At 46.4% G+C, this 18512-nt stretch overlaps 1 protein-coding gene across 9 annotated transcripts in view; it reads left to right on the top strand.

Annotated features, from left to right (window-relative positions):
- Positions 1–18512, top strand: part of LOC114866883 (transcription factor 4-like) — a 118479-nt gene that overhangs the window by 55022 nt on the left and 44945 nt on the right. For 7 of the 9 annotated variants that reach the window (XM_029169114.3, XM_029169115.3, XM_029169113.3 and 4 more), the window contains 2 exons: positions 8634–8760; positions 10046–10095. In XM_029169114.3, coding sequence (XP_029024947.1) covers positions 8634–8760; positions 10046–10095 — 177 coding nt within the window. Of the gene's footprint in view, positions 1–7292; positions 7871–8156; positions 8286–8633; positions 8761–10045; positions 10096–18512 lie in introns of those variants that run through there. The other 2 variants (XM_029169119.3, XM_041073203.2) reach the window with 2 other exon arrangements.

Genomic DNA, 18512 nt, shown 5'->3' with positions numbered 1-18512 from the left:
AGCTCGCACACGAGCAGCAGGAAGAATCTGAACGACCCCAGTTTATTCCTCCGATTTCACATCAAACCACAAACAGAGTTTGACTCGGTGGTGCATCGAGGCTCAGATTGGTCAGGAAGTTTCAGATTCACGTCTCTAATTTGTTCAATTCATTTTTCCTATTATTGCGTCTGTTCAGTCAACAGTGGCTGAATGTGTCCAAAGTCCGTGCTCAGCCTCATCGTATCCACTAAGTCTAAGAGACCAGGATGTTTCCCTCTTCTCTGTGTTCATGTTAATTTGACAGAAGCATATATATTTTATTATTATCCTGAGCCTGTTTACTGCCCATTAAAATAATGATTGTCTGTCACTAACCCTGAAAACTACGCACAACACCTGTGTTTTCTCAACAGATTACATTAGCTACACGTTGCCCTACTAGCAGGTACCTGTGACTAACGCCTACATTATTCATGTGTGGTGCATTGTGGGAAATGGAGGAGGAAAGTGTCAGTAGGGGTCACAACACGCTGAGGCAACTGCACCACATTTCCACCTCTAACCGGCCGATTGGATCATTTGCTTTAGCGTCGCCCTCAGGACAAACGCTGAGTGTTTAACCGAGACTCTTTGACTCTTAACACCATTAAATCATTATTATATTGTTTGTTCTTCCTTCATTTATGGGGGTTTCTGTGGCTTTACTGCTGCTGAGAGAATCACCTGAACCCTCATAACCTCAGTAAACACCCTCATGGGCAGCACAGTAAACCACCAGCATGCTGCTCTTATCTAAAGGGACATTCTGTCTACACGGCCTGGATAAGAACTTCTCCGAGCCTCTGCCTGTGCACCTCCACCTCTTCCTCGCGCTTATATCTTCCTATCTCCCTCCATTTTCCTTGTGTCCTCGCTTTCTCAGTTTCCTCCCTGTCGTTCATTCAGGCTGAAGCCACTGTGTCAGCTGCGCGCACACACACACACACACACGTGCCCGCCTGTCATCCCGTTATCGCCTCACAGATCAGGAGGTTAGCTGTGGGCCGGCAGCTACAGCTGAGGCAGCAGCAGTTTAAATGTGAGCTTCTGGTGGAATACGACATGAAAAAAGCCTTTAACCCTTTACACACACACGCACACACACACATCAGTCAGTGGAAAGTGCTGAAGGCTCCGTTTTGAAGCTCTGTGGGTTTCACAGGAGCTTAGAAGTTGCATTTATCTATTAAAGCGAGTGAAGTACACCAATATGTAGATACACACAATTTTCCATAACTGTACATTTGGGACCCTACGTGGAGCCGCTGTGCGACTGTATGGGCGGCGTGCTGGTAATTACAGCCCTGCAGCTCCACTCAGCATCAGCTGCAGGACCACAATCCAAGCTGTGAGCAGTGTTTGACTTTCCGTCACCTGCTGGAACAGCAGCAGGTGCGTCATCCTCAGCTACCTGTTCAGTCCTCTTTAACTAGCTCAACCGGTCCTTTAAGCGCTTTTAGGGCCCTCCAAACGCGCCGACCCCCGACCCCCACTCCTCTCAGGGGAGTCAAGAGACTGAGAGAGAGTCCAGGCTGTGGAACGCTCTGCCTCACTCCCTCTCTGTCTGTCTCCAGCTCTGGATCTCATTCTGTTGTAGCCTTTCTCTACCATATATACATATTAACGCATGCTTTACACAGTAAACGCTTTGATGCTTCGCTTCGGGTCAGTCTTCTTCTGCTTTAATATATGAGTGGTTTGTTCTTCTGGGTTCCAGACACAGAGACATTAAACACTGGTGAACACTGGGCTCTTCTCTGTCTTTCACTGCTTTGCGTTAGAAAGTTGTTTTCTAGCATCTCCCCTCATCTTTCGCTTGTGACTCTGACCACAAAGATCCACCAGCTCCTGGTGGACTGGGTGGAGCATCGTTCTCTGACTCGCTCTGTGTCACAGGCAGTTTCCAGACCTCCGCTGTTTTGATGCAGTACTTCGGTCAGTGTGTGTGTGTGTGTGTGTGTGTGTGTGTGTGTGTGTGTGTGTGTGTGTGTGTGTGTGTGTGTGTGTGTGTGTGTGTGTGTGTGTGTGTGTGTGTGTCATCCCCTCTTGGGTTCCTGTGCGTGGGCTCTGCAGTGGTTCTGGTTACCAGTCTATGCACGTGTTCATCATCACTTTATGCTGTTTGTCTTCTGGGCTCTTCCTCATTGGCCGTTTTGCGACCAATGGTGTTGCAGCAGGAAGTTGAAGCCCCCAACAGCTGGTCTGAGGTCCAGGAAGGAAGGAAAAACAAGGGCGAGTCAAAGACTGTTTACATGGAGAGAAATAATAAACTGTGTGCTCTGACCAGGCTTTGCTTGTTTTGTATTTGATTTCCATTAAAGTGAGGTTGGAGTTCCTCGTTTCCCTCCTGCATCTTACGCAGAACAAGGGGAACATTAACATGTGACCCATTGTTGCTTTCCTCTCAGCTGGTTCTTCTGAATATCGCTTCAGTCACTCCTCTTGAATCCATATGTAGCTCCCTGTGCTGAGGACTATCTCAGTATGTGCTCCTTGTATACGATGGGAACTACTCCTCCTGATATGTCCCACTTCCAGCTGCTCCGGCTCTCGCTCTCACACACACGGATCCAGCTGCTCGCGGCCTCTCAGGAGAGCCTTCGCCGCCGCGTAGCCGCGTGTGCCGACACTTCATTTTCTTTTATTATGGATCACAGACACGCACTGGCAGGCCGGCGTACGCGGGCCCGGTGCATCCTTAAATCAGCGGCGACAGCTGACAGCGTGCGTGGTTCCCATTACGCGGCCGTGGTGAGCGTCAGGACCACCCAGGCCTCAGCGGCGAGTGAAGAGGAGCCGCTTCGCTTCACGCGTTGGGCCTTTTCTTCTTTAGCGTAGCAGCACGTGTCCTTTAAAGCTGCTGTTGTTGTGTGTCAGTCCTGTTCTTTGTTGTCCTGTTGTGTCGTAGTTGCCTGAACTCTTACACGTCAGCATCTCCAGTGGCTTTGGCTTTTGATGCTAACTGAAGCTACCTGAGGCTAACTGATGCTAACTGATGCTAACTCCTTCCATCAGTATCTGCCTCACTTCCTCAAACTCTCTTGTGTGGATGATATCTTCCCATTGTCCACCTCATTTCACTGCCTCGTGTGTTATCTCTCTTTATTCTCTCTTTTCCTGATATTTTCATGCGTTTATTGTTTGTGTCTCTGGCTCATTGTTCAGCTTCTTTCATTATCTCCAGTCCGTTTCATTTTTAGCTGTGTTCCAAATGCCGGACCTTTGTGCTCTCTCTTCCTTTTCATCTCACACCATAATGTTTATGATTCTGTTCCATGTTTCTCCTCTTCCTTTGTTGCTGATCATCTGTTTATCTGCTCCATTGAATCAGAAGTCGTGGGCCCACGGAACCGAGTGGTCCCGTTTGTTTTGGTGTCTGTTCCCCTGGTCCAGGTGTGGTTTTCAGCTTCTGTGGTTCTACTGGTTTGACCCAAGGATGAGAAAACGCGCTGCGTCTCCGCTGCCGGGTGTTTTAGTGTGAAAGCGAAGCGCTGACAGGAAATCCCCTGCGCCTGTTATTTTAAGTGGAGTTACTTGTTTGTGAAAAGGGTCAAACGACTGAATCAATTCATGCAGCAGTGGAATCAGTGTTTGTTTAACAAGTTCTCATCAGGCATCATGGAGGCAAGCCAGGGAGCTGCTCTGTGTGTGTGTCGGCAAAGTTAACCCGCTCCCCGAACATCAAACACTCACACGCGCAGACACAGCGTGTGAAGTACAACAGCTGGTAACAGACACTGAGCTGTCACGCCTCCGCCGCAGAGCTGACACGTAGATCTGCTCACGAACACGCACACGCTGCCGAGCTAGCGTTGTTCTGATTGTCTCCCACACACACACACGCACGCAGACACACACATACACACACACACACACACACACACACACACGTTGAATGTATAGGCAGAGATTTTTCACATCAAAGCTCTTCTTGTGGATTTTGATCATCTTCCTGGATCCCGTGTCTCTGGAACGTTCTAGCGTTGTGGAACACGGGTTCCTCAGGTTCCTCAGGTTGCTGACCTTTCAACAGAAACTCCTGACACCAGAGCCGCTCTGCATCGTGTCCACAGTGTTTCCTGTGATGCAGCATCAGGCCCCAGCTGAAGGTTCATTCACAGACAGACTTACATTAGGAAATGCTCTGAACTGTTTCAATAACACACCTTGGTAACATCACGTTTCTCCTCTCACTAAAACGTTCTGTTCTATGAAGGAAGCTTCTTCTTTACCTTTAGTACAGCAGAGCAGGCTGGGATCACAGTAGAATGACTTTTAATCTCTCGTTGGAGATATTAGAGTTGATTTAAATGTTGGACGTTCATATTTCTATTCTATTCCATTTCCTGCTGTTGGTTGGTTTCTGCTCTTCGTTCTATACGTTTTATTTTAGTCCCACCAGTGTTTTTGTTTCTGCTTCTAATGACTAAAACGCTTCCAGAACTACAAAGTGAAGTCAGCTGGGAGTGAGGCATGATGGGAGTGATCATTTCAAGATGGCACCACAGGGAAGCCTATTTTTCCTTCTCTTTTCATCTCCACATATGAAGCTGTCTCTCTGCATCTCATCATTCGCTTCCTGCCTCCTTCCTTCCTCTATTGTTCTTCAGCTCTTCCGTTCATCCCTCACTCTTTGTCACTCGTCTATTCTGCGTCTCACCTTTAACTCCTCTCTCACTTTCTCCATTCTTCTGCTGCATCTCTTTTCCTTCATCCTCTTCCTCAAAGTTATTGGCTGTCATTCTTCTCTCCCTCCTTTCACCCTCCACCTTGCATTTCTTATTTCCTCATATCCCCCTCCGTGCCTCCCCCACCATTCATCTCCCCTCCACCGTTCCGCTTATCGTCTCCCCCACTCCTCTTTTCTCCCATCTTAATCCCTCCCCTCCCTGCTTACGTGTCTCCCTCCTCTTGCCTTTTTATTTCCTGCATCACTGTTTCCTCCCTTACTTCTTCCCCTCATCCTTCACTCCTCTCCCACCCTCCCTGTTTTAATTGTGTGCAGGAAGCTGCCAGATATTGTGAGGTGTAATGTGCTGTCTGATTCCTCTCTAAGTGTTCTTAAATGATCGCTATTTATTTGTCAAGCCAAGCGTTGAGCGCTAATTAAGGAGAAATGCTTTGAACTGCCTCGTGTGTGTGTCTGTGTGTGTGGTGCGGTTGGAAGATGGAAAAAGCTGTCATTGATGAGACACTGCGTTGCTGCGTGGAGTGTTCCTGCACATGTACACAGGAATCGATGAGGCTGAGCTTGGTTCGACATTACTTTGTAACTGGTAGAGTTGCCGTCTTGTAATTGTGGAAGTGATGCAGGATGTTCCTGGACATGTTTGGTAGATCAGGACTTAAAAATAAAGCTTCATTCCTTTAGCTGCTCTATAAACCTCAGAGGCATTTGAGCTAAAAGTAAAACATCTATTTAGCAGTTTTAGCTTTGTGGAGTTCCTGTACTTTTATAGTCTTATATCGAGCAGATGACATGAAAACATCCATCACATGATGAAAATGACTTCTGTTCTGTTTTGGATTAGTTCAATGTGAAGTAAAGTGATATAGCTCTGCAGGGGGCCTGTGTGGTCATCTGTACCGAATGCTGGGTACAGCTGAGGAGAACCAGTGGGTCCGAAGAGCTCACCGGTGGAGACGTTGGTCCACTATAGTGTCCACGTCACAGTGGAAGCGGTGATGTCACTGTCTTTCACTAGCTCTGGGTTGCTGTGTTCTGGTTCTGCCAGTCCACTTTTCTTCACGGTTTCTGGGAGCAGCCTCGGGGCCTCACTCCCTCAGGAATGTGTGTGTGTGTGTGTGTGTGTGTGTGTGTGTGTGTGTGTGTGTGTGTGTGTGTGTGTGTGTGTGTGTGTGTGTGTGTGTGTGTGTGTGTGTGTGTGTGTGTGTGTGTGTGTCAGCTGGAGAGAAGCTGGCGTACAGGTGCGCCGCTGCCTCGCCAGCACTTCCTGGTAATTAATGACTTCTTCCTGCCTCTCTCTCTCTCTCTCTCTCTCTCTCACTCTCTTTCTCTCTCGCTCGCTCGCTCTCCTTTTTTTCTGTCTCTCATCGTTGCGATGGTGGAAATTGATGACATGTGAGCATTTGCTTCTCCAGTCACATGAGGACAGAGGAGGGAGAAACTGAAACAGACTGCTACATTACAGTCCTATGTTATATCTGTGTCTGGGCTTTGCCTTGCTGTGACTCAAAGGCTGAACCCACAAATCTACATCCACCCATTACATGTAATCTAATGTTTGTATTATTATCCAGTCACGTGCCCTCACGTTAGGGCATGAACTAAATGCCCTGTTACAGCTCTGTCCCCACTTCTCTGTGCGTCTCCATCTCTCTGGTAATCCGTCTTAGTTAATATGGCCTCTGTGAGCAGCTGGGTACCGGAGCCCAGTCAGCTCCAGAGAAACAGACCTCTGCTTGTGGCTCTGTGTCTCTATCTGTGTAAGAGAGGAGACAGAAAACCAGATAATGTGCTAAAGCAGAGGATTATTAATAATTCTATGTGTCTGATGATCCAGTGAAGTTGTGGGAGGAAGCTTGTTGTAGTCATGAAAACGCAGCAGCCTCGCTGTGGTTTGTGGCCGAGCAGGAGGCACAGGGCGCATCCTGGGTCGCTCCCGCTATTGGTTTACTGTGAGATTTATGATGTGGCTTCATGGTCCCTATTGGATGAACGCTTTAGATTTTGATGATTACCAACCCAGAGGGTAAAAGTTTGACTTTGTTTCACACACTGCACCTTTGTTTGTTTGTGATGACGTAATGTTGAGCAGCTCTAAGCAAAACACATATTATCCACAATCTAAAAGCGGCTATTTGCATTATGGGAAATGTAGGAGCAGCGTCTCTAGGAGGAACTAAACGTCCGTCTGACTCTGGTGGCTGATGAAAGTGAGCCACGCTGTGAGACAGTCAGGTGGAGGCAGACACACAGGGTTTGGCCTCCGCTGCAGCTTGGTCCCGTTGCCGGGGCGACCGGCTGCCCGGGCTCGATGCTGAAGCACGGCAGAAAAACAGGCAAAGAAAGAAGTGAAAAGAAAGAAAAGCCCCACAATCAATGAGAGGCTTTTTGTTTTAGTGGGAACCCCCTTTACTCTGCCACAACACACGGACAGAGGAGCGGCCTGTCTGCCTCCATTGGCAGCAGTGAATGTGTGTGCGCCTTTGTGTCTGACTCTCCCTCTGTGTGTGTGTGTGTGAGTGACTTTATTTAAGACAAGGGCCCTTTTGTTTTAAGCCAGAGAATGGTCTAGAGACCGAGGTTGGCCCTGTAATTGGCCTACTTAGGCCCTGTTTAGCATGAGAAAAGCCTGCCTTGGCCCAGCGGTGCCAGGCTAACCCTTGTTTTTAGCCTCAGAGGCGGCCAACGCGCTGATCAGAATTCAGATTAGCCTGAAAAAATCCATCCCCTCCCCAATTCAAACACACCATTAAATACACTGCACGCTAATTACTTAACGAGAAACCTGGGAAAAAAGTCTTCCCTGTGCCGGAGCCGTGCTGGAGTCTATTTAAATGAGGAGACGCGGGGGGGCAGCTCCTTTTTCACCTCTCTTCTCTTCACTAACTTTTTGTGCCACTTTAAAAAATGACCCTCTCCTCCGTCCTCCCCTCTGTCTTTTCTTCTTGTGTTCTTTTCTCCCTGAATCGGCCCAGACGCCACTTGTTGCCGCCAAATCATTGAACTTAATTAGCGGGACAATGTGTGAGCGGTTTGCTAAGTTTGCGCCGTAAACAGAGTCAGAGCGAGAGGAAGGGAGAGGAGAAGTTAGAGTCTGAGCCGTGGAGCTGGGAGACGAACCATCGTCTCCATCGTGAGCAGCATGACGTGGCTCCCGCCGAGGTAAATACTCACAACTGAGGCTTCATATGTCATTATCAGTTAGATTAGAGGAGTGTGGTGATGAAGTTATTATTGTTATTGTTATCTTATGATGAAATCAGCTGCATCACATGTAGGAAGGATTCAGAGTCTGTTTCAATGATTAAATCCTGGCAGATGCTGAGCATGAAGCCACCACGCTTAAATATTGGCAGGGTAGATTAACAATGCATGGGCCTGTACATTAGCTCGTCGCCATGACAACCGCTTCTGTATTTTAGAGTTCCAGGAATCATTTTTCCAAAATGTCTGCATGGAGTTGCGCGTCTGACTGGCGGCGTGCGGCGACGTTTCGCATTCTCTCAGCGTTTGCGTCGGTTCGAAGCGGTCGGTCGCAGCACATATCTGTGGAAAGCGTTGGAATGTCGAGGAGAAGGTGCGTTTTTAAGCGCGAGGCCGATTCACAGTTGCACCTTGCTGTTATCTGTCCAAAAACGTGGATCCCGTTGTGTTTTACGCTGTTGTTGAATCATTTTCATCCTTAGTTAAATCACATTTGACTTTTTCTAGGTCTGTGTATGAATAAATATTCACCCTCTACAGAAAATAGAGCCAACAGCTTTCTACCCACTCAGTCACATTTACTACTCTAGACGCGTGCGTCAAATAATATACATGTTGAGCCTGTGATGAGGTGAAGCTTTCATTGTCCTTCAGCCAGAAGGTCACATGGTTCTGTGATCATCCGACGAATGCTCTCTCTCTGTGTCTCTCTGTCGACCAGTCAATACTGGGAGGTGAACTGGGTCTGGGGAGCCCCGGCGCGGCGTCGCCCACCAAGCCAGCCGGCCAGTACTACCAGCACTACGGCTCCAACCCACGGAGGAGAGCGCTGCACATGGACGCCATGGGTGAGACAGCCTTCAGACGCCCCACCGTCACTCTGTATATGTGGTTTATCATCGATAGACACGAATAGATAGAAATCCATCTACACATAAACCAGCTCCTCGTCGTCACCTTGTTCTCGTGGCAGGCAACCTGCACGGGATCAGCACCTCCACTGTTTAAAGCTGCTGGGAACCATTTTATTTGTGTCAGGTTGCTTTATTTTAGAACCAGCTGTTATTATTATGTTCAAATTATTTATTATATTATTATTCCTGTTCTAGATTTGCCTGTTTCAAACTGCATGCTAATATATTAAATGTTTACGAAGGGATTTTTATATTTTTGAATTTAAGGAGCGAAATTTTATTGAAAGATTTAAAGAAATGTGTATAACATTTCTTTAATTTTCAAGATTTAATTTGTAAAATTGTATTAAACTGATCTGATCCGTTCTAACATTTTATTTAAAAAATGAATTTATTTTTGTATTCAGCACTAGTCACTAAATGAGAATTAACACCTGATTTTAATGATAATAATCCTCATAGTGATTCATCCTAAACACGCATTCACCTAATGATGCATTAAGTACTTTGTAATTTTCTGTATTTCCAAATTTCAAATCAGATCAAGGGGTGTCGTCGAAGCTGCTCCCTTAAAGTTTTGTTCCTTTGAGTCCATATAGGAAAGTTTCATAGTGAAAACATAAGTGTTTGGATGTTTAGAAGGCTGAACGTGTGTGTGTGTGTGTGTGTGTGTGTGTGTGTGTGTGTGTGTGTGTGTGTGTGTGTGTGTGTGTGTGTGTGTGTGTGTGTGTGTGTGTGTGAGCAAGAGAGAGAGCGACTTTAAGAATAAAGTACAGGGAGTCTATTTTAAAGGACAATAGAGGCCGTGGTGTAGCCTTGAAACTCGCACACACCTACACACACACACACCTACACACACACACACACGCACGATTCTGGGCCAATTTCCAAAAAGAAGCTTTCATTTTTCCATCAGCGTCTCACCTTCCCAGTTAATAGACTGCTCCCTCACTCCCCTTGAGAGGAACCCTGAAAAATAATATAAACATGTCAAAAGCTGCTTCTTATCGAATCAGAAGGAAGAAGCTATCAACCTTGTCCTTTTGCTGTTGTGTCTTTTCTTTGCGCGTCTTGGTGGGAGACGTGGCCTCGCTCCTTCCTCCTCCAGTGATCGATTCAAGCCAAACAAATCAGCGCGGTTTTGTTCCGTCGGCGCCGCCAATAAAAGCCTCTTGTCCTGTTAAACCCTCACGTATTGTTTTGTTGCTTTCTCTTTCAGACATCCACACAAAAAAAGTGCGGAAGGTGCCTCCCGGCCTGCCGTCCTCCGTAAGTGATAACATGTCCTTTAATGTTGTCTCCAGGTGTCGTTGCTGTTTCCGTGTGACGCCTGTTTGCAGCCGCTGAGCTGCTCCGTGGATCCCGCGTGAGCGCGTGGCCGCGTTCCCGCTCTCGGGCCGAGCCCTGTTTGTGCGGAACCGGTGGGAGAGTCTGGTGCCGTGAAGCGATGCGGCGTTAACAGAGAGCGTCAGGGACGTAGAGTCGCCCGGCGGAGGCTTTGTTCACACGGCGGGTCGGACCGACGGGCCCGCGTGGTTCTGGGCTCGGTGCCAGGTCGACACAAAGGTGCAGAGGGGAACCGCCGCAGCAGCGATGCTGATCTCTGGACTGAGCTCCGTCTGAAAGGCCGTCGGCCATTAAAGCAACAAAAAGCAGGATTTAAAGGCAATGATGGAGATACACACCACATTTAAATCAGATTTTATCTCATCGCAAAGACATAACTTGTTTAACTGCTTTATTTTGAAATCTGCTTTTATTGTCGTGTCTGTGTTAGTTCACAATGATAATTGTGCATCTCTGGTTCACATGAAGCCACACACGGTACGGATGCTGGGGCTTCTGTGGGGAACACGACCAACAAGACTTGATAATTACAAGTTACAGGTTGATCGTTGCTTTATTTTATCGGATTTGACACCACAAATATGTTCTTCCAGCTTCTGAAACGTGCCGGTCGCCGAGTGAAGCTGCTCGTGTGCAAAGACGAGGCGAGACGCGACGCGAGAGAAGCGGGACGCGTCCCCTTTCGCTCGTGGCTCTGCCGCTCTTCCCTGTTTTCCTCCCGGTTGTCGGTCGGGTCGACGCTCACAGACGCGTCGTTCGTTTAGTTTTTTTTTTTTATTTCCCAGTTCTCGGTGTGAGGAGCTTTTTTATTTTCTGGCGTTGACCTCATTAATCAGCAGTTAACGACGGCTGAATGTCGGCGTGTCAGCCGCGTCTTTGGCTCGGCAGGAGTCCGCCTTTCTGTGGCCTTGGCCCGCTTTGTCCCAGCTTCCTCCACCTCGCCGCGTCTGCGGGGGGGGGGGGGGGGGGGGACCAGAGGCGTGTGAAACAAATAACAACTGTTGCTGTATGTGAATATGAAATATGAGCGTTACAGTTTGTCAGGTTCGACCTTGTTTATTGTTTTGTCGTCTCAACAGCGTTCACAGCATCGTTTTCTATTATTACAGGTATTTATTTTGTTCTTCTGTTCATCTTTGGCGTCTAAACATTTTGAGACCAGTCTAATATGAAAATATTCAGCTTTTTAAGGAGTTCTTTGGTCCTGTGCAACTTTTTTAATATATTTTTCAAAATATTCAGGTTTTTCAGCTTTTTGTTTTGTTTAAAATGAATGAAGGGAGTTTAAGTTTTGGGCTTTTCCATTAGTGTGTGTTGGTGTGTATTAAAACATGTTTTCTTTCTAGTATTTTTCATGATATCCACATGTCGCTGTTTCTGCCTTAGGGAACAGATTCCCACAACGTTATTATCTGTCCGAGTTCCGGCTGCTGTGGCCACGGTTTTACATCCCCCAACATGAAGCTCGCGCCCGTGGTTGTCGTTCGTGTCGTGGCGTGTGTTGGTGATTTGTATCGCGTCTTGGCTGGAACAAGCCTCCTGTCACTGCAGCCACTGAGCAGTTCGAGCTGCAGCTGTGTTTACGCCGTATGTTTAAAATAAAAGACAGTTTTACACGTCCCTTCAAAATAAAGGCATACAATAATCAATTGATTGCTAATGTCTTAGTATAATACTTCTTCCACGTCTTTTAGAACCTTAGGGGCTTCTGGAAAACTCTATCAGCATGTACTGTATAAGTTGTGTTTTATCAACTGATTTATTTTAAATACTACGTTTTTCCAGCTACTCTCAGCAATTCTAAGAAATACATCACACATGCATATTCACGACTATTTCTTTTCGTTAGACATTACAGTTGTACACTACTACTATACAGAATATGCTCCTTTCCTCGACCCTAAACCCTGCGCTCCTAAAGTCAAGGAAAAATGATTTCTTTCCTAATCAACTGCTTTATATTAGCAACATTATAAAACACCATTCGCCGGTATTATGTTTCAGGCTCAGGTACAGAAATAAATCCGTTACTTTGTTGATGATGATCAAAGCTGGTCCATAATGAAAAGACATGAAGGATCTGAGCTGCTCCTGATTTTTGGGCCATTTATGAAACCTGTGTTTGTGATGCAGTCGCTACTCGCGGGGCTACTTGATGAGCCAACCACTAAACGCAGCAGCCAGAACGGGAGAAGCTCCGTAGCTCCAGTCAATCCCTTCCCGGCGCTGTTTACCCCCCCGCCCCCCCGGCAGCCGTTTGGCACTGGATGGGTTTCTTACTCTCAGTAAATGGGACGAGGACAGCAAATATTCAATGCTTCCTGTCTGCAGCATCTTAGGTGGAAGGTGGAGCAGTTCATTAGCAACGCGTGTGGATGGGGCCAAGCTCGGCCTGTTGTGTGTTTTACAGTGTAGTTTCAACCGACGCGGCATCGATGGGCTCCCAGTGGCTTCTAGCATGGTCTTAGTTCGGCTTTCAGGACGGAGCTGGTTCTTAGAGGCGCCGCTGACCCGCGGGTTCGGCCCACGATGAGGCCAGCGGCTCCGGCTCGCGTTGCCTTCATGTCTGGCTCTGACTCGTCTCTCCCTGTGATGTGAGTAAGGACGGGAGGAAGAGGCTGAGGGGAGGACCCGCTGCCTGTGAAACGGAGAAGCGGCTCCACAGCAGAGAAAAAGGGAAATTCAGAGCAATTCACTTTTTGGCACCAGAGCGGAACGTGAACGCAGCAGCGTTGTGTGTTTGTCGGTGGCGTCGGAGCAGCGGCGCGTCAGGATGTGCTGCGTCATGAGTCGGCCGTCGGGCTCCGGTCCGGCAGGTGTTTTTGCATTCACCAGCGCTTTCGACCCAGACACTGAAACGCGGCAGCAGCGGCGGCGCCGTCGGCTCATTCTGACGGCGTTGAGGCCGATCAGCAAAGAGCGGCAGAAACAAAGTGATGAATCCAACAGTGCATGTTTAGTTAATTTCATTTCACGCTGCTGCTCGTTTGTCTTCAAACCCTTTCAGAACGCTCCCATATGAAAAGCATTGTCGGTGCCTCGCCGGGATTGAAGCTTTAACCCCGTCAGCTGCTTCTCTCTGACTCCGATCGGTGCCACAAAACATGTTTCTGTTCGTGGTCCGTTTGTCTTTTAAATCTCCCGTTCTGGTGTCTGCCTGCCGATTCCCCCTCCTCCTGAGGTTCTCTTATTCTGACTCTGGTTTCCAGCAGCTGACAGGACTCAGGCCTTTTATTTGGCCTCTTAATCGTACAATGTTGTTTTTCTGTTCTGGTGTCCATCGAATCCGTGGCAAAGTCATGTGAACATGATTTGAATGCTGCTGGGTTTATGTCCTCAGTTATATTTTAATCACATGTTTCATTTCCTAAAATATTAGCAGTGGTATCATTTGGGGTGTTTTCGTAATTGACAGTTTATTGTGATGTAACTGTAAATTTCACAGTAATTATCACATGAATGACACAGATTTCCAGACTCGTGTTTCTTCTTATTTGATTTACATTTTCCCAACGAGTGTGTGCTTGACTTTATTTAAAATGTGGAGGGGAAACGTTTTGCTGGCCTGACGGTGAACATGCCGTACGTCAGGCGACCCAACGCGCTGAGCTTTAACAGGGACTCTCCTGTTTTTAAGCTGAATATAGCGGCTTGTATGAAATAACACACTCTCGCTCTCTGTCCGTGTCTCCGTGCAGCTGCACCTGCTCTGAGCACAAACACAGCTTCACAGAGGAATGTCTGCAATGTGTGTGTGTGTGTGTGTGTGTGTGTGTGTGTGTGTGTGTGTGTGTGTGTGTGTGTGTGTGTGTGTGTGTGTGTGTGTGTGTGTGTGTGTGTGTGTCAGTTCAACTTTATTTAGACTGAAGCTTAAAATTTGTACTTTTGTATTTTAAATTAAAAAAAGTTGATCAATCAGGTTTATTATTTCCACTTCCATTCTTTATAGTAAATCACAGAGTGACATTTTATTCCCGTTGCCACCGTTTAAATGCTTGTACACAAGCCTTTGTTACGGCTGCTGGGTCTGGACCGGGATCGAACTCCTCAGGTTTATTCTGCGACCCGTCGCTGCGTTAAAGCTGCATTAATAGACGCTGTGGCCACTAGAAGCACTGCAGCTGAACGCCAGCATCACAAAGCCGGAAGCCTTCGGCCTTAATAGTCACATGTGCCACAGATGAATCATTTCTGTGTTTATAAAAACTGGCGTTTATCAGCATTCAATCAGACTTTGTGGGGGTTTTATCTCTTTCATTCCTGCATTTGTTGCATTTCCACGTCTTCTGATGAATTAGGAAGGTGCTTGTGTCACTGTGTGTTTGAACTTTCTCCCATATGCTCCAGCTTGTGAACACGCTTCATTCAAGGCAAGGAGTCTTGTCTGTTTGCTTTAATCTGTGTTTCACATCCACTGTGGGCAATTTGTCTTTTTCTTTTAATTATTCATTTCTCTCCCTCTCTGTCATTCTCTTCTCCCTGCGCTGCAAGTTTGTTATTGTTGTTTGTCAAATGCAGTTTGCTGAGTTGATGATTTACTTTAAGAAACAATTAAACGTCACTTGAGAGGAGAGCGTGGGACGTCTCTGTAATCAAAAGGAAATTAGGCGTCGGTTGCTAACATTAGCAGGTTGCAGAGCGCTGCCTCGTCTTGTTTTGTCTTTGTTGGTGTTGCGGGTCTGACAGCGTTTCTGTTTGTTTTGTTTTTTTTCCTATTGTTTTGTTTTTTGCTGGGGATATTGCTGTTTTGGTTAATTTATTTTTGGGGCTGATAAAGTCTTCGACTCGTCCTCAGAGCTTTGCTAATGCTGATAAACAGAGCAGACGCAGATTGTATATATCAGATTATCCCCAAACAGGCGCTAATAAAACTATGCACTGTTAAAGACAAGAAGGTCTGATGCACGTATGCACACACATACACACACACACACACGCACACGCACACACACACACACACACGCACACACACGCACACACACACGCACACACACACACACACACACACACACACCTTCACTTTACTTTTCTTCATTTTATTTATTACACATTTTACATACAGTATAAGGTAACTACATGACAGGTTTATTAAAATTTTAAATGCATTTTGTGTTAAAAATGGATTTCACTGTGAACACTTAAAGTACAATTTAATATATTTATTATTTAATCTAGAAAATCTGATTTCCTGTCATTTCTACCTTAGGATCCAAGTTGAATGTATGTTTAAAAAAGTCAAGCTTTTCATTTCCAAGGTTTATTTATTTTGTATCTTGCAAAAAATATTTTAATTTTCTTTATTCTTTCTTAATTCTAAAACACATACTGTGCTGTAGCAACACGTGCTTCACATTTCTTAAAGATTGTTTCTTCTAATTGGATTAATATCTTTATATCATCACATCTACAACATTGGGAAAATACTGCCATTAGGAATTTGTCAATAATAAAATCCCATTTTTACCTGAAGCTCATCTTTAAGCACCTTAGTTTTAATTTGAAGGATCCAGAGTGTGAAGAGTGAAGAGTGATTGTGAAGAGTCTCCAGCTCCCTACCAGCACCAACTTTTAAAAAGAGACCCTCGCTGCTATGTAAAGATGGAATCCTGGGATGTCTCCTAAAAACTTTTGAAAGTATCTCTTGTCAAACCATTCTCCTCCAAATACTTTCAAACCATGAGCCGAATAAATCCTCTCAGCGATGTGACCAGGGCGATCTACTCCTATCTCTGGCTACTTCCTCCTCTCTCTCTCTCTCGCTCTGTCTCTCTCTCTCTCTTACTGTCTCGCTCTTTCTTCCTCTCTTCGGCTCAGATGTGGTTTTGTTTAAAGTCGACAGCGTTAATTAAATTAAGCCAGGTCTTGCAGAAGGCACAGTAGGAGAGCTGGCGGTCCCCGGTGGGCCACGGGTGGAGGAGGGGTGGGGGGTGGATGCTCGGTGGGGGGGGGGGGTCCGACCAAATGGTTTGGGGAGTCACACTGCCCCCTTCAGGTGGTCCCAGATATTTGAGAGGAGCCACAGACTCTACACCGTTATTAATCTGTGAGGTTCATTTTATCAGCTAGCTTTGAATTAGCATTAACAAAGAAACAAATGTCTTTGTAGATTATGTGAGGTCTTGGTGATGAACCCGATTATCTTCCTCAGACTCTCAAGTATTACTCAGCATAAAAAAACTCCGTCACAGCCGCTAACAGGTCGGAGCGAACTCCTGTCCTCTACATAGTACAACATTCAATGTACTAATTGTTTTTGTTGTAAATAGTCAATAGTAAAGATTTGAAACTACTGACGCCATGTTTAGGTGTTGATTCATGCAGTGAGAGAACCGAGCTCGACTTATGAACCACCCACTCATCTTCTGAGCAACAGCTCATACTGTTGGTAAGTGATGCGTTTGTGGTCAGTTCATCAGAGAGCGTTTGGTGGGGATTGGTTATAGATCAGTCGGTTTGTGGGACCTGGGGTTGCGCTCCAAAAAAGATTAGTCTGTGTGGAATACATGCTGAAATCACAGCATTATATGAAACTAAGGTTTACAGTTGTAGATGACCACCACATGCTAATGTGTGTTCAGCTCTCATTGCACATCGTGCTGCTTGTAACCATAGCAACACGAGATGCTAAAGGTGACAGGTGAAACTAGGTGAAAACCAAGAGCGGAGGATTCAGACGCTGCTCTGTTCGCTGTCCGGCGGCGGTGCCAGCGTTCACACTGGGAAAAGCAGGAAGCAGATTACGTCCAGGATGACCTCATGCTCCAAGTGTCTCACGCAGCTGTGCCTTCGCTTACGCGCGTCCCCGCCCCGTTTGACTGGGAGCTGTTTGTAACTGCGGCGGCGCGCGTTTGCGAGCGCGGCTCTCGGCTCCACGCCGACGTGCCACGGTGGCCATTTTGTGTCAGATGGGGAACTGACTCGCCGATGCTGAGGTTTACGTTTGAGTTAAATAAATTCTTAATGGACTCAGAATTTATACAAAGCTGTCCTACAGTACTTGAGCATCCAGAGTCCAGGAATGTGAAGCAGTCAGGGCTGCCTTGCCTCTGTACCCTCTAGGATTGGCTCCAACAACCCTGAACTGAGCAGGAGGTGGATCGTCCACTCCTCAAATCGTCAACTCAGCCCATTATAAAACGACAACAAGCTACTAGACAACTTTATTCCTGTGTTTTAATATTTCAGCAGAAATGAGCAACCAAGCCCTACGAGCACCGGCTCGTTCTATGGTTCGTGTATCGGGCTTGGTGTCGACCCACTAGCTGGTACCGCTCAGCCAGTTACTGCAGCTCAGTGGATAATAACGTACACATCCCCGCTACGTTGGCCGATGTCCACCGTCTGACCTTTACTTTAATAAAAGAGGCGAGTTTTCCTTTCATACGCGCCTCAGCGCTTTAAAGCCTCCTGGTCAATGAATGGCCTCAGCCCGTAGATGTTTGCAGCCTTTCTGTCCAAGTGAGGACGTTTGGCTTCGACAAGGACTTCTCGCTTTCACACACTCGCAGCCACACACACACGAATGCCTGCTGCAGATGTGAACGTTCCCTTGTGCATTCCTGCATTCCTGACTCCAAATATTTGGCTGCATTAACAGGCAGCAGAGCCCAGCAGCTACAATGAACACCACATATTCATAGGCACATAATCCTGCTTCACGTTTTTGATAATGTGTTTCACATTTCTGTGTCCATCTTCGCTGCACCAGGTTCTATTTTGCTTTTCAGAGAGTGTAATGTGACTTTTTGGATCAGGTCTAACAGTTTCATTCAAACAATCCAAAATGAGCTTGAGGCCCGTGATAAGAAAGAAGTGGAAAAGTAAAGCCCACCTTCCTGTGAGTAGCGGTGAGTTAGCCCTCTGGTGGATGAGGCTTAAATCCTCTAGACGTACATGTGTACAGTATGTATCACGCATGAACCACTGTGTGATCTCACTGTAAAAAGCACCAACGTTCCTCATGACTGAGCGTCAGTCCTCTCTTTGCCTGAGCTCTAAGTCAGACTTAAAGTTGCTGTTGAATATTTAGAAGTGTTCGACAGGCGGCCCATGATCATCATACAACAAGCTACTGTATCAAAACTAGTTTCTAATAATTTGCAAACCCAAAAAACCAAATGCTGCGACTGGACAATCGTGATTCGTGAATCAGCTTTTATCGCACAAATTTGAAATTTTTCTCAATAATTCTTTAGTAGTAGCCACATCTGCGTAAACTGATGGGTCTTACATTCAACAATTTAAAGTCTAACATGTCATACACTTACACCAGAAAAAATTACAATTAAAGAAAGATTAAATTACAAGAAAGATGAAAAAAACATCATGGAAATTAATGA

This window comes from Betta splendens, chromosome 12 (assembly GCF_900634795.4).
Source record: "Betta splendens chromosome 12, fBetSpl5.4, whole genome shotgun sequence".
NCBI lineage: Eukaryota > Metazoa > Chordata > Actinopteri > Anabantiformes > Osphronemidae > Betta > Betta splendens.
This window is presented reverse-complemented; position numbering and strand designations above follow the sequence as displayed.